Source organism: Pelobates fuscus, chromosome 9 (genome assembly GCF_036172605.1).
Source record: "Pelobates fuscus isolate aPelFus1 chromosome 9, aPelFus1.pri, whole genome shotgun sequence".
In the NCBI taxonomy this organism is placed as follows: domain Eukaryota; kingdom Metazoa; phylum Chordata; class Amphibia; order Anura; family Pelobatidae; genus Pelobates; species Pelobates fuscus.
In genome coordinates this window covers 18,394,944-18,417,436 of record NC_086325.1, presented here as the reverse complement: position 1 = coordinate 18,417,436, position 22,493 = coordinate 18,394,944, and the positions used below count along the sequence as shown (strand labels likewise).

General features: G+C 44.1%; 1 protein-coding gene across 1 annotated transcript in view; it reads left to right on the top strand.

Annotated features, from left to right (window-relative positions):
• The window catches only part of CLIC1 (chloride intracellular channel 1), a 53,603-nt gene extending 32,074 nt beyond the window's left edge, over positions 1-21,529 (top strand). Inside the window, exons 2-6 of the mRNA XM_063431396.1 lie at positions 10,563-10,672; positions 17,292-17,417; positions 19,539-19,645; positions 20,000-20,181; positions 20,584-21,529. Of these exons, the coding sequence (XP_063287466.1) occupies positions 10,563-10,672; positions 17,292-17,417; positions 19,539-19,645; positions 20,000-20,181; positions 20,584-20,745 (687 nt within the window). The 3' untranslated portion in view covers positions 20,746-21,529. The remainder of the gene's footprint in view (positions 1-10,562; positions 10,673-17,291; positions 17,418-19,538; positions 19,646-19,999; positions 20,182-20,583) is intronic.
• The last annotated feature ends 964 nt before the right edge of the window (positions 21,530-22,493 follow it).

Here is a 22,493-nt window from a genome sequence, read left to right as displayed (position 1 = left end):
TTTTTCCCACTCTCTGGCAGGTATCGCAAGTCGTGCAATATCTGCGTACTTCCTGGCTAATCCCTGGCCAGAAGAAACTCTGGGTTAGTCTGTACCTGGTGCGACTAACCCCTAGATGTCCGGATAGCGGAATATCATGCGCTATCCGGAGTAATTCAGCCCGGTACCGCTGTGGTACCACTAATTGTCTCCTCGCTATCGGGTCTAACCCCGTAATCTGTTTGGTTGTTTCCCTGTATAAAAGTTGTTTATCCCAGATAAACTTCTCTCCCTCCGCCCCGGGGGAACCCGTGCCAACCTTGTCCCTATACACCTGAAGCGTGGGGTCTGTTGCGACTTCAGCTACAAATTCATTAGGTGGAGCCCAGGGGACACATTCTAGAGGGGGGGGTAGGGTTGCTTACCTGGACCTCCGGCAGTGTGTTGTGGTCCTGGGTGCGGGCCTGTTGTCGGGTGACTACAGGGTTGACCTCTCCTGTGGTGGGTGACTGGGGCTCAAAAGCAGAAGTGAGCCTCCCCAGATCGTTCCCCAATAAAACCTCCGCCGGTAAATGTGGCATCAACCCCACCTCCACTTCCCCTGCCCCCGCTCCCCAATGTAAATGTACCCTTGCTGTAGGTAGCCGGTACACTGCTCCCCCAGCTACCCGGACGGCAACAGTTTTGTTCAGTTTTGCCTGATCTGAAATCAGGTGGCTCTGTACCAAAGTGATGGTGGCTCCCGAATCTCGTAATCCCCGGACTGCTGTACCATTCAGATATACCGTCTGTCGATGGTGCCGTAGATTATCCACATTGGCCTGGACCGGATCTGCCTCGTGCAGTACCTCCCATTGTTCCACAGTAGTAATGGGGACTGCGGAACCATATGGGGTGGTGACTAGGTCCTGGTAGTGGTGGGCTGCGGCCGCCCTGGGTGGAGGTGGGCCTGGACGAATCCAGGTGGAACGGTCCCGTAGCTGTGGGCATTCCCTTTTATAATGTCCCCACTTCTGGCAGTGATGACAGGGGCCAGCGGTGGGTTGTCGGAACCGGGGCTGTGCAGCGGGTGGTGGAGGTGGTGGTAGCGGTCTCGGTGGAGCTGGGGTGTAGTTGTTTCCCCCGAATGTTTTAAAGGTTGCTTTTGGAGCTGCAGGTTTTTGTGACCTGCGTGCATCCAGGTAGTCATCCGCTTTCCTAGCCGCCTCGGTAAGGGAAGTAGGGTTTCTGTCCCTTACCCATTCCTGGACCTCATTGGTTACTCCCTCATAGAACTGCTCCATCAGCAACATTTGTATTACATCCTCCATAGAACGTGCCTTGCTAGCTTGCACCCACCCGAGCGCTGCCCCCTGTAATCGGCATGCCCACTCTGCGTGCGAGTCCTTCTCTGTTTTCTTTAGATCCCGGAACCTCCGCCGGTATGCCTCGGGTGTTATAGCATACCTGGCGAGTATAATTTCTTTCACTTTACTGTAATTCCTTATTTCGTCATTAGGTACAGTCCGATATGCCTCTGCTGCCCTCCCGGTTAACCTTCCGGCCAAAATAGGTACCCAGTCCTCTGCGTTAATTTTATGCAGTGCACACAGTCTTTCAAAGTCTTGCAGGAAAGCGTCTATATCTTCCTCTGCCTCCACATATGTTTTAAAAGCCTGGTATGGTATTTTAGGCTTACCTTCCTGTGGCACATTAATTGCAGAGCTTTGTTCTGGTGCCTGTGTCCTTAGGATGAATTCTTGTACCTCGGCCATTGTCCTGGTAACAATTTCTGTTGGGGGGTTTTCCCCATAAAAGGATAGCCTGAACTGAACCTGCCTCTGGAATTCCGATCCTTGTGGTGTTCCTCCCGGCTCCCTCTGTGCCGGAACTGAATCGCCCTCCATTCTGTACTCTGCCATGAGTTCTGTAACAAGTACTGCTTTCTTCTTATTGCTGGCTTGTATACCCCTTGCCTCTAGGAGGTCCTTTAGCGTGGAGCGTTTTAGCGCAGAAAAATCAATCTCCATCCGTACTCCATTTACGCTTGTTCCTCTGTGAGTTTGGATCCCACCGCTGCCAACCAATGTAGCGGAGAGCCGATCTTGCACAGCTATTCTCCACTAGAGATTCCAGTGAGGCTCAGGAACAAGGTGATGTTAAGTCCATAGGCAAGGTTTCCAGCAGGTAAAGTAATACAGCAGTATCCCCATCGCAATCCCAATAACTGGACGACACACAGTTTCAGGAGTAGACTGACAAGCTTTATTCCACAGTTCCTTATAAAGCCCTCTCCCATGCAAGGGAGGAGGTTCTATCACTTAAGACATTATCCAATCTCTAAGTAGTAACCTCCCACAGATCTCCTCCCCTCCTCTAGCATCATAATCCCCTTATTGTGTACACAGTTTTCCCCGAGTTTTGGATGTACCCTAAATACTTGGGGTACATCCACAAATCCAACATCCCCAGATAGCTCTATTCTGGGGGACCAACATACTTAAAAATTAGCCCATTCGGATGAATGGTTCGTGAGATATGGGGTTCCAAAGATTTGACCGACCGCATGGGTAAAGTATCCGAAAACAGTTCCATGCATTTTGGCCCTGCGGTCGGTCACAAACAAGGGAATGAAAACAGGCGAATTGCCTGTGTTATAGAGCCTGGAGAGGGTTTGAATGAATTCCCTTGTTTATGGGGCTCTTTCTACCGAACGGCGGGTCATTCGGTAGTTTCCATACGAATTTCTGGAAGTATGGAGGTCTCAGCGGTGTTTGCCTAGTCAAGTGTCCGATTTTAGTTCCAGACACTCGACGGCAAAACACCGCTGTTCGGTAGTTTAAGATGGCCGCCGCCACGTGTTTGTTTCCCGAATGGCGGCCACCCAGAGGACAAAGACCACACTGCACTGATTGCCAATTACCTGTTTGCAACATTGTTGCAAACGGTAATTGGAGGCACACTCATTCCTGGGTGGTCTGGTTGTTCGGTAGTTTCATTCCCTTGTTTTATTTGAATGATTCTACCGAACAACTAGAGGAATACAATTCTTTACATACATTTAACTGTCATTATACCCGGATACCATGCTTTCTATACATGTACATACACATTAAACCAGCCATATGACCAAATACACTTATTCTCATACATGTCGTGGGACAGCCCGGTACCAATCCGCTACAGACGGGGACACCCCAGCACTTCTCACGTAGAGGCCGATGATCTCCTGGACAACGGCCCAGTGGCGCCGAGACGAAGGGAGGTCCACGCAGAAGTTCAGGGGTGCAGCCGTAGAGAACGTGGGCAAAGATAGACCGTCTCACGCCTCTGCCTCTCAGCTACCGTTGAACGATGAGCTTCCCGGCCAATGCACCAAATGATACCGGAGAAACTGACGGAAGCCAAGCACAGAGAGATGGACACAGGTTTCTTCAGGAAGGAAGAGATTCTTTATTGGATCACCGATCGGGACTCAGAGGGACTAGCGTCACCAAAATACCACAAGTTCTGAGCCCCGGACAATAGTGCAGGCTCCTTATATAGGCATATAACTCCTCCCATATTAAGCTCCACCCGCACATTCTCTTAACCAATCAACACAAATAAGAATTAACTTCCTGTTTGACCGCATGGCCTGTCCAGCACAATGGAGGAGGGGAATACTATATCCTGTATTCTTGCACATGCTCCGTACACTACTGATCGTATCTTGCCTCGTGCAACCAACTGATCGATACGTCAGCATATGCACGTACACATGCCACGTGGTAATCTCGGCCTACTAAATTTATTTTTACCGAGATTCCACCACACCATCACTACTGGAAGTAGCGTTTTTAACAGCCAGGAAAGGAATATCTGTAAACGGATTTATCCAGGCTGTCTCAAGCTGTCTCCCTGGCACAGAATGAGAGCCCAGGAATGTATGTGCATGCGCGGGCCTGCACTCTGTTCTACAAAATGAATAATGGTCCAACACGCTCTCAGTGAACTCTCCTTTTTAACAAATCAAGATGATAAAAGACAAGGTTTCGGACGTATAGCTGGCCTTTGTAAAGTCCTGCGTTGGGCAGAAGTCATTTTATGTATCTACTAGAATGCGGTTATGGGGTTCTTGCAAAGAGGTATTTAAATGGAGTGTTCACCTCTTGTATATATGTGTGTATCACTCGCTATTCTGGGCATGACAGAGACCTGTCTGGGATGAGCGATCTGGGCCACCAGCTTACATATCTTGTAGCCCTGCCACTAAACCGCGAGACAAAGATTCTCTCGCAGGATGTGCAGAGCGGTCAGTCACCCAGGGACCTGGGTTTAGCAGTTACTTCACACCCTGCAACCGCTCCACTTACAGCCATTACTTTATTACAGCCACTATTATTGACACTCCACTGTCCATTTAAAAAAAATTAATGATTTAACCCTAAAAGTTCACCATATTTTTAGCTATCCTGCTACTTATTTCCTACATGTTTATTAGCTTTTTGAGCTGAATGTTTGATCAGTTGTCATAAGTGATATACACAACTTCACTTTCCTGCCATAGTATATCTATTTTAATAATACAAGCCTTCTTACTGGCTGCCATTGGCCTAGATGGCAAGGCTTTAATTAAAGGGACACTATGGTCACCAGAACAACTACAGCTTATTGTATTCGTTCTGGTGAGCATAATCAGTTCCTGCAGGCCTTACACAGTAAACACTGTCTTTTCAGAAAAAAGGCAGTGTTTACGTTACCTCCACTGGCCACTCATCAGATGGCTACTAGAGGAGCTTCCTGGGGCAGTGCTGCACAGTGTGACTGACATTCAGTCACCTTCTGCATGCAGACACTGAACAACTTTACTCCTAGAAATGCATTGAATTAATCCCTGTGAGGAGATGCTGATTGGCCAGGGCTTTGTTTGGCTTGTGCTGGCTGTTGATGATGTCAGCCAAGGAGGCCATCAGTGGCAGAACCAGCAGCAGCAGACTGGAATAAACGTAAGGTTTTACAATATTTAGGGGTGGTGGGGGGAGAATCATGACAGGGGGGCTAGATAGAGTTTTTAACACTATAGGGTCAGGAATACATGTTTGTGTAACTTTAAATGAATCCTAGTGAACCTTTTTTTTTTTTTTTTTTTAAGGAACCGCACTGACTAATCCTGAACTGTTTGAGAAGAACAGATTTTAGGCATTTATTTAAAGGTTGAATGCAGCCAGTTTACATAACAAAAAAGGTTACAAAAATGTACCCGGCTAATCAGGGAAATCAGGTTAGTGTTGCCATATCACCATGTAAACAGGGCTTGTTACTGGGTAAAACACAGCCTGAAGTCTGTATAGCAGTTTGGTAAACAATTTTCCCTTATTGATGTAGAGATCCTGCAACAGTGAGATAAACCTGTCACGGACAATGAAGACTAAAAGTGTGTAAAAAAAAAAAAAGTGTTATCTTAACAATTAGCATAATATATAAACAAAGAAAAACAAGTTACCTGCGCTCTCTCCTTAATCCCTATGTATTTTTAAACAAATGGAGGTTTTTTTAGTTACCTCCAATGGCCATGAGAGGATGAGCCCACCTGCCAACGTCAAGTCAGACCCCCCCAGGTGGGTCCCAACTCTAACCATTCACCTTGCTTCCTTGAGCTTTTGGCAAAGATCTCTAGTGAGACAGAAAGGGGTATTTTTTATAGACACCCCTATACATTAATAACCCTTAATAGGGAACACATGGGATGGGCGGCTGCATTGTAACAAGGCTGAGTGATACAAAAAATGGATACAAATGCAGAAAGATAAGTCCTGCGTTCACTCCCATAAACCTGTCACGGACAATGAAGACTAAAAGTGTGTAAAAAAACATGTTATTTTAACAATTAGCATAATATATAAAAAACTGGTTTTATTTTATTTTTATTTTCACGTAACCTACTTTTAAAGGGGTACTACAGACCTAAAATTAAGCAGTAAGCGCCACGTTATTTCGTGCAGGTTTATTGGAACGAACAGTATTTCCAATGATTTTCTTTCAGCCTATAGGCCACCATTGACGGTGAGCTTTATAGATATATTTTTTTCCTGGTACCTGTATTTTTGTTTTGGGGTTTTTTTGGCGGGGAAGGGTCATTGTTGTTTTTGTGTGTTGAATACAAATACATTTTGCACCTTAGCAATACCCCATTATAACTGTTGCAAAAAGCTTTATTTCATTATATTCTCTGTTCAAATCCCAGAGACAGGCATTCCATTCATGCATGAATACTATTTTCTGAAGTCTGTCAGAACTCCATTAACCAGTTTTGAGTTCTGTGACTGCCATCTGTCATCTCTCGGATACTATGCTAAGCAACAAAATTACTAGGTATCTGCCCAAGCCGCCACCAGCATGACAGCCCTTCATTATTTTTAAGTGATGGTAATTCCCCTTTAAAAACATTTTAAAATGGAACGGGCTCAATAGCTTTTACACAAAATAGATTTGTCACAGGGGTGCGGGCTCATGGTTTGGACTTCGGACAACAATTAGAGTGCGTTAAAGGTGTAATTTTGATCTACATCAAACCTCCCATAATACAATTCTTCTCCTAAATCTTGTTTGTTTGTTGTTTTGCCCTTTTGTTTCTTTCTGCTGTGTCCTGTTTTTACCGTTATTGTTATGCTGACATAGGGGCTAATTTACCATCCGGAGATGTCTTCCCCGGGCAGTATTACCTTGTTAGCTCTGAGTATTTATTCCCCCCTCCCACCAATAACAAACTACATCTAACCCATTCACTCACGGTGTAAAAATAATTAACAGGGGGGGCGGGGCCGGACCGCCGAGCGGAGCGGTCGCAGGGAAGATCAGCTCCCGCACATAATGACCAAAAAAGGCCACTACAACTGATTTAAAATCATCTAACTTACCCAACACTGCGACCCTCGATGGAGGGGGGCCACCGGACCGGGGAGAGGCTTGCCTGATGGGTTTTAGTCCCCCGGAGGGGAGTTCTCTGCCGCAGCGGGCGGGAGCTCTCTTGGCGGTGAGTGGAGTGGACGGCCGCCGCTCCACTATCCTGCCACCTGGAGCCCGATAACCACGCTGCACCGGAATGGACCTGGCCCTGATCCCCCCCCATGGACCGGGGGGGTAATCCCGGTCCTCACCCCGTGGCCGCACTCGGAGAGCTCACAGAGACTGCCTGAAGTTAAGATGGCGGAGGCCACGTGTGACAGCATCGCCTCATGGCGCCTGATACAGACCACTCATCCCGCAGAACGGACATGACAGGCACCTCACAGTGAGTAGGCAGAGCGGGGCCCTAGACATAACGCTGCATTCCTCCCCAATCAATATATCTAACAGCACAGCATTCAGACACAAACTGGCCCAATAACAACAGTAACCAGCTATAAGCACTCACTTTAGCTCCCTGGCAGGCCGGGTGAAGAAGGAAGAGATGGAGACACAGCAGGGCAGCGCACGTACCACAGTAAGGACTAACGACACTCAGCAGATGAAAATCTACCTTTCAGACGAGTCGGGAAGCCGGTCTCACATGCAAGATGCCGCACACCTCTCCTGGATTACCAGACAACACGTCCCAGCCAGCTCTGACAAAGCCTGACAGCCGGTTTGCAGTGGGACCATGCTCAGCTCACAGAGGGCATCAGTTAAACAGAGACTCATGTGGACATTTTGCTTATGTGCCCCACAGACCCACACCTACCTGGTATGAGTGTCTCACATACGAGAACCAAGCTTACATGCTAAGTCACCCTCCTTAACCATACTTAAGCTTGGCTACAAGGGCCCCTAGAGAGAATATCATCAGCCGACACGCCACAAGACTGGTCCCCAGCCACACTAAGCCACTTAAAGACTATGTCTTGGACTCTCTCAGTGAGGCACTTCCCTTTACAGCTAGCAACACATATATTGGACAGTAACTAATATTGGCATCTTAAATTATGAGACAAACCTGTCCCTAATAATATGTCTTTTCTTTTAAGCTACGTGACCTAAGACCACATGAGCCTGTTCTATGTATTTAAAAGCATTATTGTTATGGTTTTTTTTTTTTTTTTTTTTTTTATTATGCCTAAGTGACTACTCCTAGTACGGACCTGGGCATTACCTAGCCTACCTACCTGCCCGCATATGTATTGCCATTAGCAGTAAGAGGCAGGGAAATCCCAGTGGAATCTATAAAGCAGAGGCTAGCTACTAGAAATTAGCTGGTTTACATTTAAGCGACTACACTAAAGTTTTCTTTGCGTTACTTATTGTTTTGTTTTATTCATGCTTTTACTCGACATAATTTTATAGCAAGACTCCCTAGGATGTGACGCAGGCAAGAATTAGGGCAAATATCATTATGTCAGACACCTGAGCTTGTACATGCCTGTAATTATCTTATTTTTTATTTTATTTTTTTTTAATGTCAGTTTGCATATACACTCCTGTCTACTTTTCTACGCTGCATGTTGCGTGATCACCGACATAGCTACCACTTCGCCTGAAACCAAGCTTGTATGTTAAAGATAAAAAATTTGTGCAGTTGTAACTTATGTCTGCTATACCAGAACCGCCGGCACCTGCTGTTGTGGCAGTGCCGGCAAGTTTGTAATTTCTATGCACACCAAAATAAAGAATTTAAAAAAAAAAAAAAAAAAAAAATAATTAACAGAAAAAGGAAAGATAATTAACACTCTGAGAGTGATTGGGAAGAAAACCACATACGGTAAAGTAATACTTTCAATCGCTAAATGGAAAGATGTAAAGGCCACGTTTGGAAAGGTAATCGTCCTATAAAACGACTTGGATACATTTTATTTTGCAGTTTGAAGCACACCCAAAATGTTGCCAGTCTGTGCCTTATACCTCCTGATGGTATAATTAATTTATTGTTTCAATGATGCATTGTCCTCCTGGCATTACTTGGACCCAGAATGCTCTCAGAGAATGCTCCTAATCTGAGCTTCTGATTGGCTTGTTGACCTTGTATCTTTTAGTAACTGAGTGTTTGTTCTCTTTGTAATACACCCACACCCTTCGTTGCCACTCACATTCCTTTTCTGGATACCTAGCCCCTCGCCCTCTCCTTGCTGTTTCTACTTTGGCCCAATAATTAAATGTTGCCGTTCTCCTTGCTGTTTTGTTCTTATGCCCTGCGCATGCTGGGTTTTTAATCCTAGCGTCCTGTCTGCAGGCTCATTAGTAACCTTCACACACACTTGCTGCTGCCATTGAAGCGTGGAGCCGTGGGTGTGTCTGCAGGATGTGTGGGGAATGTGTAGGAGACTGTGTGCCAAGTATGTGAGATCTGGCAGGGCTACGCTTCCTGCTCCATGCTTACTGCCCAACTGTTACCTTCACTAAATACTGTGCTGGGGAAATCTCACGTCAGGACGAACCCTGCACTCCCTAATCTTCACTTTTACACACCATCACCACCATAACCACATACCCTCCACCTCTCATTTACTACCACCATAACCACATACCCTCCACTTCTCACTTACTAGAACTCACGTTGGCTTACCACCATAACCACATACCCTCCACCTATCATTTACTAAAACTCATGTTGGCTTACCACCATCACCACATACCCTCCACCTCTCATTTACTAAAACTCACGTTGGCTTACCACCATCACCACATACCCTCCGCTCCTCATTCCCTAAACCTCACGTTCATCCAAGCATTCACTGATCTTCACGTTGACTTAACTCCACCTCCCATTTACTAGCCACTCGCCCAATTCTGCACTCACTAATTCTCACTCGCCTAGGTATCATTTAGAAGGATAAAAGCTACTATGTACAAGAGTAATAATTTGATCCAACAAGATGTCTGATTTCTGTAAAATGCTCCTCTGCTGTGTTTTATAGACCATGTCCCATCACCCCTCCATGTCATTTGTTCACACACACTGCATACATTTACATACTTGTTTCTGTCCAGAGTTTCTTAACAAAGCCCACTTGTATTCAGAACTTGGTAGCCATCCAAAACCCTTTCCTAGCCCATCTGTGGCCATATTTTCCGCATCCTTATCAGCTTTGCAATATTAGTGTTTTCATTTTGGTCTGTGTATGTCATGTCAGTAAATGTTGGTTAAAATCTACTTTATAAAGCATTGTCTCCACTGCTGTGTTAACCTGGACAGAAAGCGTTGGGCTGTTTGTTAATCAGCCGTTTGGGAATTCTGATCTCTTTGGGATTATGACGTTTCTGTGGTTCTGGTGTAGTCTCTCCCCTCCCTTTCTTCCTTCACCCTGTCTGTGTTTTTGGCTGTCTCATCTCCTTCCCTCTCTCTCTCCCTCCCTCGTTCAGTGAGTCACTTTCACTCTGTCTAACTTGTTCCACTCTTTTTCACAACATGTTCATTGTTAATGTGTAACTTAGATGCTACGATTTTGTTTCTCCAAATATATATATTTATCTAGTCTCATGTTAAATTGCAGCTTTCCTTCTGTTTTGTGTTAAGTCATTAGTGTCTCACCTTTGGCACACTGTGCCTGACATGCCAACATTAGCCTTCATTGTTGCTCAAAGCATGGCTCCTGACTGTTTGCGAAAATTCGAATACAACCATTTTAATATATTGTTTCTCTTTTCACTAGGCTGGAAGTGATGGTCAAAGCATTGGGAACTGCCCTTTCTCCCAGCGGCTGTTCATGGTTCTCTGGTTAAAAGGAGTTACGTTTAACGTCACCACGATTGATATGAAGAGGTGAGAGAAGAAAACGTTAACATGTATGTGATGATATGTCCTTCTTCAAACTCTTTAATCACTCGGTCTCTGTGACTCTGTCCTCTTGTGGTTTTCCTCCTATCTCTCCCAATGCTCATTCAGTGTCTCCTTTTCTAATGATACCTCCTCCCCTCGTCCTGTCTCGGTTGGAGTCCCCCAAGGCTCTGTCCTTGGTCCCCTTCTCTTTTCTCTTTATACTGCCTCTCTTGGCAAACCTATTGCCTCATTTGGATTCCACTACCACCAATACCCTGATGACACCCAGATATATCTCTCCTCCCCAGACCTCACCACTGCTGTGCTGCAATGTGTCACTGCTTGCCTCTCTTCCATCTCTGACTGGATGTCCTCCCGCTTTCTGAGACTCAATCTCTCTAAAACTGAACTCCTTGTCTTTCCTCCTCCCAATACTGATCCTCCTCTCTCGCTCTCCCTTTAAGTTAGTGGTACCCACATAAGTCCATCCTTGCAAGCGCTCTGTCTTGTCGTCATACTTGATTCTGGTCTCACTTTTGAGCTTCACATCCAGTATGTTGCCAAATCCTGTAGATTCCATCTTAAAAAAATGGCCCGCATCCGCCCCTTTCTTACGCAAGATGCTACCAAGGAGCTTGTCCATGTTCTAGTAATTTCCCACATGGATTATTGTAACCATCTCCTAAGTGGTCTTCCCAAAAGCTGTATTGCCCGCTACAGTCTGTAATAAATGCTACCACCAGACTGATTTCCCTCTCTAGTTGGTTCTCACACCTCCCCCCCCCCTCTATCAGTCCTTACATTGTCTCCCTCTATCCAATAGGCGTCAATTCAGAGCTAACCAATACCTATAAAGCACTGAATAATCTTAGCCCCTCTTGTATCTCTTCACATGTCCACAGGTATGCCCCTGACCTTCTCCTGTCCTCTGCTCGCACCCGTACGGCCAACTCATGCTTGCAGAACTTCTCGTGGGCGGTTCCCTTCCTATGGAATAGCCTGCCTACCGCCATCAGACTCTCCCCTAGTCCAATCAGGAGCCTTGCGTTCTGGTGTATGGGGACTGATCATAGTCCGTAAACGCCTGCCCAGCAGAGAATTGAGGGTTAAGTAGTTTATCACTGGCACATACGATGACTGAGATTGCTTTATTAACTGATGCAGACATTTTGCGTCTCGGTTGCTTGTGTTGCATGCTGCATGTACTATACGCACAATTTGATATAGGGCGACCTGCAGCTATTTCAGAACCCAGGTGCGCTGTGATAGATCAGCATTGATTTTTACCAACTGCGGCCATTACTCTCTGAAACGATAGTGAGCTTGGGGTGCTCTAATACAACATGCTGCTTAGACCGACCCTTGAAACCCCCCTTGGCTAATCTTCCCCTTTCCTTCCTGTTTGCACTTTCTGTCAGGGCAGACCTGCCAAGATTATCTAGTGATAGGGCATGGCAAGGAAAGCGAGAGAGGGTGTGTAAAGATTAGCTCTGTTTGCCAAAGAGATATGTAAGGAGCGAGGTGCGGTCCGGAGATCTGTACGTTCTCATACAGCGGGGTAAACACACATTGTCAGGCATACAATGTCTCAAACAGTGTGTCTATTCTTGGCCTGCTTGTATTTAAAGCATCGAAACTGGCTAGAACACTAGAGGAGGCGAGACAACTTGGCCGGGGAAATGTGAGGTGTTGTTACCAGATTTACCATGTTTATTATTTAGAACAGACGGGCAGAAACCAGTTGTAAAGTTTCAGATTTGATGCAGGAGCTGGGAAGGGAAGGTAACGTGCTACGGGCACGATGGGTGTGGTGGGAGGTGCATTCCAGACGCAGGGAGCCATATTACTCACCGTTACTGGATTGGATAACTAAAAAGTTTAAACACAAGCCTAAGAGCTAACAACCTAACACACATCTGCTTTAAGGACCTGAGCGTCTACTTCAAAAAGGAATGCCTTGTGCAAGAATCGGTCACTGTGTGTGATGTTCTAATGTTAATAACATTTATAGTGATTTAAAAAAAAAAGCTTTAATAGTTCCTAATAAATATCTGAAATTTCTGAAAAAGCAGCATGTGTTGTAATTATTTATGGGATTGTAAGAAAATTTGCTGGCGCAATATAAATCATTTTTATTGGACGTGGCCGAGAGGCTTCCACTAAGAGATCTGTTTAAAAATAATACAATTGAAAGGCTATTTGAAGTCGTGGTACATTTTGAACACCTCTTGTATGCCAGTGAAATAAGATTTGAGGCTGTTTTATAATTCACTGCCAAGGTTATTCATAAAAGCAGGAATTGTCGGGAATTGCACAATTTTGGCCAAACTAACGAGCTTGGAAAAACCTCTCCCGGTCGGCGGTGCTTCCTGCTGATTGACCGTGGCTTCAGCCATATACAATGAAAACTTTTTAATGCAGTTTGTTAAAACCGTCATGTACGGAGCAAGTTTGGCAGCAAGTAGCAAGTTCTGTTGCTGCCATACAGAGTTCTTTCCAAATGTACCCATTCTAAATTGGGAAACAAAACCTCTTCATGTTTGATTTATTCTTTATTAAGTATCGCTCTTTCAGATCCCACCCATACCTTCTCTGACTATTTTCTTAAAGGCTTACTCCAATCCTGATGGCCGTTAGTCATTTGACGTTGTTATGAGGCTTGGAGTCTTTATGTGCTGCGTTTCACTATGAAACATTCTACACACAGAGTTTAACCCACTTGATGCTGGATGTGTAACTTTACCTCCGGCATTATCATTTGGGTCTAATTAGCCAGCTCAGAACAAGATATTCGGGCTGGCTAATGTCAGTTCCGTGATGGCGACCGACATCAATTGGATGGCTGCCCTTCCCACCCCTCATCCTGTCCTCCCCCTGCTTTATTTATTTATTCATTCATTTTTTTACATTTTGGGCGTCAGGATAGGAAGGTTTTCTTAAAACCATTTTTATTTTATTTTTGTTGGAGTAACCCTTTAATTTTAAAGTGAATCAATGTTAGTGTTTTTTTATTGTGTGTCTATTTTCCCTCACATGAAATCTAATAAGGTAGGAAAGAGTTAAATATTATCGAAACTTGCAAACTATGTGCTCTGCGATGACTCCCTTTTCATGTTAAAACTGCCTCAACTCAGAAGTGTTTTAAGATTTGTCGTGGGACGGTCTTGAATCTCTGCCATACGTCTCCCCCCCCCCCTGTATTACATTCTGTGCTGGGGGGCACGGTTATTCCCATAAATGAGAATTGTCAGGATTTCCAATTTTAGTTTAAAATGGGCAAAACGGAAAGTCTCGACATCCCCTGTGTTTCCAATTCTACCACTTTGGCCTTAAATGTAAAATTCACTTTGACTTCCTGACCATTCTCAGGCAATGTCTGGCAGTCGATAAGGTGGGTCACGTTACCGTACTCGACCTCTGCTGTGTGTGTGTGTGTGTGTGTGTGTGTGAGGCGGCCAATGTCAGCATAGTTTATAGGTCGGATTATTATCGTTCTGGAAATAAAAATGTCTCTCCTGAATACCAGGGTTTATTCTTTTCCTGTGCCCTACACAGTATCACCCTGCCATACTGGAATAATCTTCTCTCCTTGTTGAAATAATCAGGTGAAAACTCTGTGAATTCAAAGTGGTTTTTAAATTTCCTTTTCAGCTATTTTTTCCTTAAATTTTAAATTCACATTGAATGCTCAGTTTAGTGACTAACCCTGAATGTCTCCCAGGGCCAGACTGGCCCACCGGGATACCGGGACATTTCCCGGTGGGCCACGGCACCTGGGGGGCTGGAGATAGAGAGGGAGCCCTGCGCCCTATAGTTTAATAATATCGTGGCCGCATGTCGGTGCCATCGGGGGGCCGGTCCGGCGGCACACTCTGAGGTGATTACTCACCTTGCGGCCTGGCGGCCCCATCTCCTGTGCTGTACTGCTGTCAGTATCAGCGAATGTGCCGGGCGGCCGCCTAACCGGTCCAGCAGCACACTCACTGATACTGACAGCAGTAAAACTGTCCGTTCAGGAGGACTGAGGGAGGGGGCGGAGCTAACTACCATGCTCCCTCGCGGTTCCCATAATTCCCAGCATCTACACATCATATAGTAGGTATTACTCTCCTCCCTCTGGGAGAAAAAGACACACAGATGAGATTTGGAAGGGGAGAAAGAGACAAAGTGGCTGGGGCTAAAAAAAAAGGTAATAGACGTAAATTGATGTGATCCTGACCGTAATACACATATATATATATACAGTTGCAAGAAAAAGTATGTGAACCCTTTGGAATGATATGGATTTCTGCACAAATTGGTCATAAAATGTGATCTGATCATCATCTAAGTCACAACAATAGACAATCACAGTCTGCTTAAACTAATAACACACAAAGAATGAAATGTTGCCATGTTTTTATTGAACACACCATGTAAACATTCACAGTGCAGGTGGAAAAAGTATGTGAACCCCTAGACTAATGCCATCTCCAAGAGCTAATTGGAGTGAGATGTCAGCCAACTGGAGTCCAATCAATGAGATGAGATTGGAGGTGTTTGTTACAGCTGCCCTGCCCTATAAAAAACACACACCAGTTCTGGGTTTGCTTTTCACAAGAAGCATTGCCTGATGTGAATGATGCCTCGCACAAAAGAGCTCTCAGAAGACCTACGATTAAGAATTGCTGACTTGCATAAAGCTGGAAAGGGTTATAAAAGTATCTCCAAAAGCCTTGCTGTTCATCAGTCCACGGTAAGACAAATTTGTCTATAAATGGAGAAAGTTCAGCAGTGCTGCTACCCTCCCTAGGCCGTCCTGTAAAAATGACAAGAGCACAGCGCAGACTACTCAATGAGGTGAAGAAGAATCCTAGAGGGTCAGCTAAAGACTTACAAAAGTCACTGGCAAATGCTAACATCCCTGTTAGCGAATCTACAATACGTAAAACACTAAACAAGAATGGATTTCATGGGTGGACACCACAGAGGAAGCCACTGCTGTCCAAACAAAACATTGCTGCACGTTTACAGTTTGCACAAGAGCACCTGGATGTTCCACAGCAGTACTGGCAAAATATTCTGTGGACAGATGAAACCAAAGTTAAGTTGTTTGGAAGAAACACACAACACTATGTGTGGCGAAAAAGAGGCACAGCACACCAACATCAAAACCTCATGGTGTGGGCATCATGGTTTGTGGCTGCTTTGCTGCATCAGGGCCTGGACGGATTGCTATCATCGAAGGAAAAGTGAATTCCCAAGTTTATCAAGACATTTTGCAGGAGAACTTAAGGCCATCTGTCTACCAGCAGAAGCTCAACAGAAGATGGGCGTTGCAACAGGACAATGACCCAAAGCATAGAAGTAAATCAACAGAATGGCTTAAACAGAAGAAAATACGCCTTCTGAAGTGGCCCAGTCAGAGTCCTAACCTCAACCCAATTGTGATGCTGTGGCATGACCTCAAGAAAGCGATTCACACCAGACATCCCAAGAATATGGCTGAACTGAAACGATTCTGTAAAGAGGAATGGTCAAGAATTACTCCTGACCGTTGTGCACGTCTGATCTGCAACTACAGGAAACATTTGGTTGAAGTTATTGCTACCAAAGGAGGTTCAACCAGTTATTAAATCCAAGGGTTCACATACTTTTTCCACCTGCACTGTGAATGTTTACATGGTGTGTTCAATAAAAACATGGCAACATTTCATTCTTTGTGTGTTATTAGTTTAAGCAGACTGTGATTGTCTATTGTTGTGACTTAGATGATGATCAGCTCACATTTTATGACCAATTTGTGCAGAAATCCATATCATTCCAAAGGGTTCACATACTTTTTCTTGCAACTGTATGTATGTATGTATATTGATGTGTGTATTAGTAACATATAATTATGCCTATAATATTTACACATATAGTAATATACATTTATATATGCATAACACACACATAAATGTCATTAATATATATATATATATATATATATATATATATATATATATATATATGTGTGTGTATGTGTGTGTGTAATGAGCACGTATTAGCCCCGTCTTGTTGCTAGTTGCATACTCATGCACCATAACATATTCAAAGTGAAGAGCGCACCCATAGAACTTCAAAATTAACCAGATCACTTAATTTTTTTAGTTGTGCAACTGCAGACATTCAGCATTTCAGTCCCATTACTAAAATGTCCTTAACAGGCCAAAGTAGTTGTACTGAAACATTGATTACATGCAAATGTACGTCTACTTAAAATAAAGGCGCTCTTTTGATTATTTTGAAGCCCTATATGCGTTCCTTCGTTGGAGTAAGAGTTTGCAATTTCAAGTTATTTTTTCACCCTGCATATCAGCACACTATGCTGGTACGACGTGTCATTGGGCTGGTATAGAATTTTTTTCCAGGGCTGATTTTAGTTCCCAGTCCGGCCCTGATGTCTCCCCATAATCCTTGCAGTGAGCATCATGTTCTGAAGTTAGGACTGCACGGACTTTGGTCTTGTTCCTGGTATCTTGGTATCATTTGACAGCATTTTCTACAAAGCTAAGGCGACGTCGAGAGACTTAGATTCTCAGCTATTTATAATTTTCTTTGGCAAAAAAAACCCACTCACTTCTTGTTTCCATTCATCCAGGAAGCCAGATATTCTTAAACATCTTGCCCCGGGTGCTCAGCCTCCATTCATGGTATACGGGACTGATGTCAGAACAGACACCAACAAGATAGAGGAGTTCCTGGAGGAGACCCTGTGCCCACCAAAGTAAGTAGATTGGCATCTTCCCCGTCTTTGCCAGTGCTTCATGAGGAGTGACCATATAAAACTATATTACATAACAGAAAATATAAAAAATAAAATATACTGCTATTACAGCGCAAAATCTCCGAAGCTTATTGACACCCTCTAATATAAACAAACGAAAAATAATGGCGTAGCTCTGTCGAAAATTTTTATATAATCTACATATGGAAACTCTATATGTGTTTGGATATATATATATATAGTGTGTACTTTCCATATCTAGATTGTATTTTCGACAGTGCTACTGTTTTTTTTTTTTAAATTTCCTTTATAAGATGACGAATGGCTGATGGTAGACTTAGGCATACATTTTTGGACAAACACGATTTCGTACAAATTTTGCCAGTTTGGCCATTTGTCTGAAAGACGAATGAACAAATTGAAATTACAACCAAACGAAACGAAGACAGAATTGCTTATTGGACGAAATTTCATCCGTCTGGCTCGCAGCTCCATCCTTGTAATATTTAAAAATAGACGCTTCCCCCCCTCACCATATGGAGGTCAATATGACCCCCCCCCCCATTGTAGTATAAGGGAGGTTAAATCCCGCTGCTGTAAGTAGAGGCATGTCAACAAAGCAGTGAGCATCCAGTGGGCTCTAGAAAAGACTAGCATAGCTGCCCAGCTGCTAATCCATTCCCATGCCCCCATGGTGTGGCATCTATTTAAAAATTAACTGGGGGGAACACGGAGTCCCAATGTGCCCCCACCCAAACCCCGCAAGTAAGAGCTATTAAACTAAACAGGTATCCACCTCCTGGCTACAGGTGGGGGCTATTAAAGATAATGATTGGGATAAAGAGTGACCCAACTGCCCCACCCATTGGGAGCGGGTGGAGGACATAAATTATAATGGGGGTGTACCTATTGTAGTTTTTATTCAATTTTTCAGCACCAAAAAGGCCAAATAATAATCTACAAAAGTGCGGGAGCTGGCAGGAGAATGATGGGTCCACCCCACTTTATTATTTATGGCCTCCACCCGCCGCCAATGGGTGGGGTTTAGAGACCATTCATTTAAGAGCCCCCACCCATAGCTACTTGGTCCCCCCATTTAGTTTAATAGCACCCACTCATGGTGGATGGGTACAGTTAATTATTTAAATAGGTGCCCCATCATGTGGACATGGGGGACCTGTGCCAGTGCCCCCTTTGTCGGATCAGTTACTGAGCAGATTTTCTTTATGACTGTGAGCTCGCAGTTTGTAGATATGTCTCTACTCGCAGCATGGGCAGGAGGGAGGATTTAACCTCCCTTATTTACAAACACTAAGCATATTTACTTGGTATTCGTGTAGTTACCTTTTTGTAATTTTGGTCTCTCTCTGCTTCTTAGTAGATAGCTCCCTAGTACTTGTGGGATTGCCATAAAGTACCAAAAAGGAGTTAATTCCTAAACACCGCTCCCTTATTTGGTACCCATAAATATGGCAACCCCTGTAGGGCACCGATTTAGGGAGTTGTCTGCTAAATAGCTGCAAGATGCAGCTGGGGCACGGATTGTAATTTTATTAGTCCGAATGAAGTTCCAAAACGAAAATAATGGATGAATTTCGTTCAAAAGCGAATGAACGAAATTCAGTTCAAACGAAACTAAAATTTATTCAGCGCCCAAGTCTAGCAGACGGTACAGTACATGGGAGAACAGAGCCTCCTGCTGGTTAGAATGTGCAATTAAATCTGTCAGTATTGTGTAAAACAACATACTCGGGGCTATTGCCAAACTCTCATTCTAAAGACATGCAAAGCATCATGGGAGTTGTAGATTGGGGATCTACCTTTTGGACACCCCTGTTTTAGGCAAAGCAGGATAAACCATAAGGTGGACTTAGACAGCCGCCTAGGCCCCTGGGGTTCGACATGGGCACGGGATATAATGTAATGCATTCGGCAGGGCCATTCACGAAGCTGTGCAATATGTGGCTAAATATTTGGTATCATTTTGGGTAGGACCGTGAGTAAGACTAAGTACATGCTTCTCTTTTTCTGTTGGCAACTCTGTTGCAGTTCTAGGCTGGAGTAAAGTAGGTGAATGAAATTCATGTTATTTGATAATGCTTTATCATGTCATTCATGCAGGTACCCTAAATTAGCAGCCAAGAATCCAGAGTCCAACACAGCTGGCCTGGACGTATTTGCTAAATTCTCTGCTTATATCAAGAATTCCACTCCAGCAGCAAACAAAAGTAAGTGCTTCCATATTATACTATAGCTTTCAGTTTTATGTTATACCTGTCAATCGGTTAATACCAACTTGCAATGAGAGGAATGAGGGAATGTTTGGACACTCTGATTGGGAAACTAAAACCGCTTTCATACTTCTATGTGATCGTTTATAGTCCTTTCTTAGAGGTGATTCTGCTTTGTAACCTGTTTGTATGAGATCAGATAAACCTGTGTGACAGACAATACTGATGATTCACGATTGACCTATATTGCTTTTAGGATGAGAAGCCCATAAGGGAAAATTCTAATAGAGCTGCACGGTAAATGCCAGTTTTAATATTTTATCCCTCTCCCATTGTCCTCTCATCCCCCAGCTCTGGAGAACGGGCTCATGAAAGCTTTGCGGGTTCTGGATGGTTACATGAACACCCCACTCCCTGAAGAAATCGATGAGAACTGCGCTGAAGACGAGACAGTCTCACATCGCCGATTTCTGGATGGAAACGAGCTGACCCTGGCTGACTGCAATCTCCTCCCTAAGCTGCACATTGTTCAGGTCAGTTGACAAGGAGAAGACATGTGTTCTCAATATTAGCTGAATATAGTCTTTATGTATCGGGGATGCCTTGATATGTCAATAAAAGGGCTCACTAAGCACCATCATCACTGCACATCTGCATTATGAATTGTGATTCTGTCCATCCTGAATGGCATTGATGGACAGGGAGCAGGTGAGCCCAGCTGTGTCAGGCTATCGTTGCCATCCAGTTTGGACTCCTGTTGCCATAATCACTGTAGTGAGCAGTTATGCTGTTTGTCATGACGTGATCATCCAAAAGCCAAATGTTTATACATTTTATCTTTGGCAAGTAAATATTGGTATTTCTTTTAAATATTACTATTTTTAAATAATCACTTAGACCCACTAACACTCTTATTTTTTTATTTTTTTTTTAAGGTGGTTTGTGAGAAGTACCGGGGCTTTAAAATCCCAGAAGAGTTTTCGGGAATCCACCGCTATCTCCGGAATGCTTACGAGCGCGAGGAATTTGCCAGCACCTGCCCAGCCACCAGCGAAATTGAACTTGCATACGCTCAAGTGGCCAAACCTCTCAAATAAACTGACTCGCGGTCCCCAAGAGAGAGGGCTCCTTTCCCTGCCACCACTATATTTAAATCCCATGTACAAACGTCCACGCACGTCACCAATTGTTAAAATAAGGACAGTGCTCAGACATTTCTATTGATCTACCACGTTATGCTCTATGTTCCTCCCCTACACTTCCCTCACATTTATATAAATTGCACTAGGTAAAACCTAGAACCCCAGGATCTCTAACATTCCACACAGGCACTGCCCTCATTGGCTGAGGCTGGTGTCTGTCACCTGAGCACGTCACACTTCATCACGCCTCTAGGAGTCTTATTACTCACATATGGGTTAAATGGGGCTTTCCTGAAAATGACGAGAGTTGAAATCTGATGAAAGAATCTGATTTACAGCGTAGTCCAAAATAAAAATATTTTACTTTAGAGATAAATGATGTACCACACACTGGTAGTAAATAATTATTTTATAAACCTTTACTATTTCCCTGCTCGCATTTTGCCATGTGTCATTTTAATAACGTAACTTTATTTACTTTCACCACCAACTACATCCCATTCACGGCCTAGGTAGGCAGACATTTCTGTGTGTTTTATCACGACACGCACTTGTTAATAGTCACAAATTGGTGTTTTTGATGCCTAAATGATCCACACGATCCCCTTTTCTGATTACAGTTGCGGATAGAATTCTAGAAGGAGGGGCTGGTTAATATCCTGTTCACACAACCACAAATCTATCCAGGGATTTGTATAATTGTCATTTCAAAACTTTGCTTTAATAAAACCGCAAACTGTTTAGTCCCTTTGAACAAATCAAATGAAGGATTTTGACCCCAACTTTTTTTTTTTTTTTTTAAAGCAATTAGCCCTTTCCTAATTTGGAATAACTGTAATTTAAACCAAGCTACAGCCATGGCCGCGCCATTGATGTAATGTGATCTCCATGACTGCTAAAGAGTCACACATGGACATGGCTGATAAAATGGAACCCTTTCCTTAAAAAAATAAATAAAAAAAACTTAATAGAGCACAAAGCTATCACTTCATGTCTTTTTCACTATTGGGCTGATGGTGCATTGTTATTGCCACTCAAAGGGTCTGGTGTCTACATTTATAAAACACTTATTTTCCCTGAGTATAGAAGCTGTATATTCAATATGGGGAGGAAATGATGCCTCATATTTGCCTTTCTATTAAAAAAAAAAAAAAAAAATCTCTCAAAGAAATGTCTAATTTTTACTCATTAGTCAAATATCCACACCAAGGTAAAGGACGAGGGGGTTCTTGGCTAAACTGTGAATTTTGCTTAACTGGCAACAGAATTGCAAAATGTCCGCTTTAGATGGGAATTGTCCAATTATGCAGAGGGACAGGTGTCCAGGAGGAGATCTTGGTTGGGTGGGAAGGGGCTCCACCTGAGGCTGTCCTCTGCACCCAATAGCCTCAGGACTGGCTGTTGGGTGCTGGGGACAGGGATCAGGAGGACTGGCTGTTGGGTGCTGGGGGCAGGGATCAGGAGGACTGGCTGTTGGGTGCTGGGGACAGGGATCAGGAGGACTGGCTGTTGGGTGCTGGGGACAGGGATCAGGACTGTGTTTTGGGTGCAGAGGACAGGGATCAGGACTGTTTTGGGTGCTGGGGACAGGTATCAGGAGGACTGGCTGTTGGGTGTACGTCACGGCTCCCCGCGATTCTGTTGGCGTGGCCGCACGGAGACATAGCGGCTACACCAACAGAAAATCAAATACTTACCTTGGT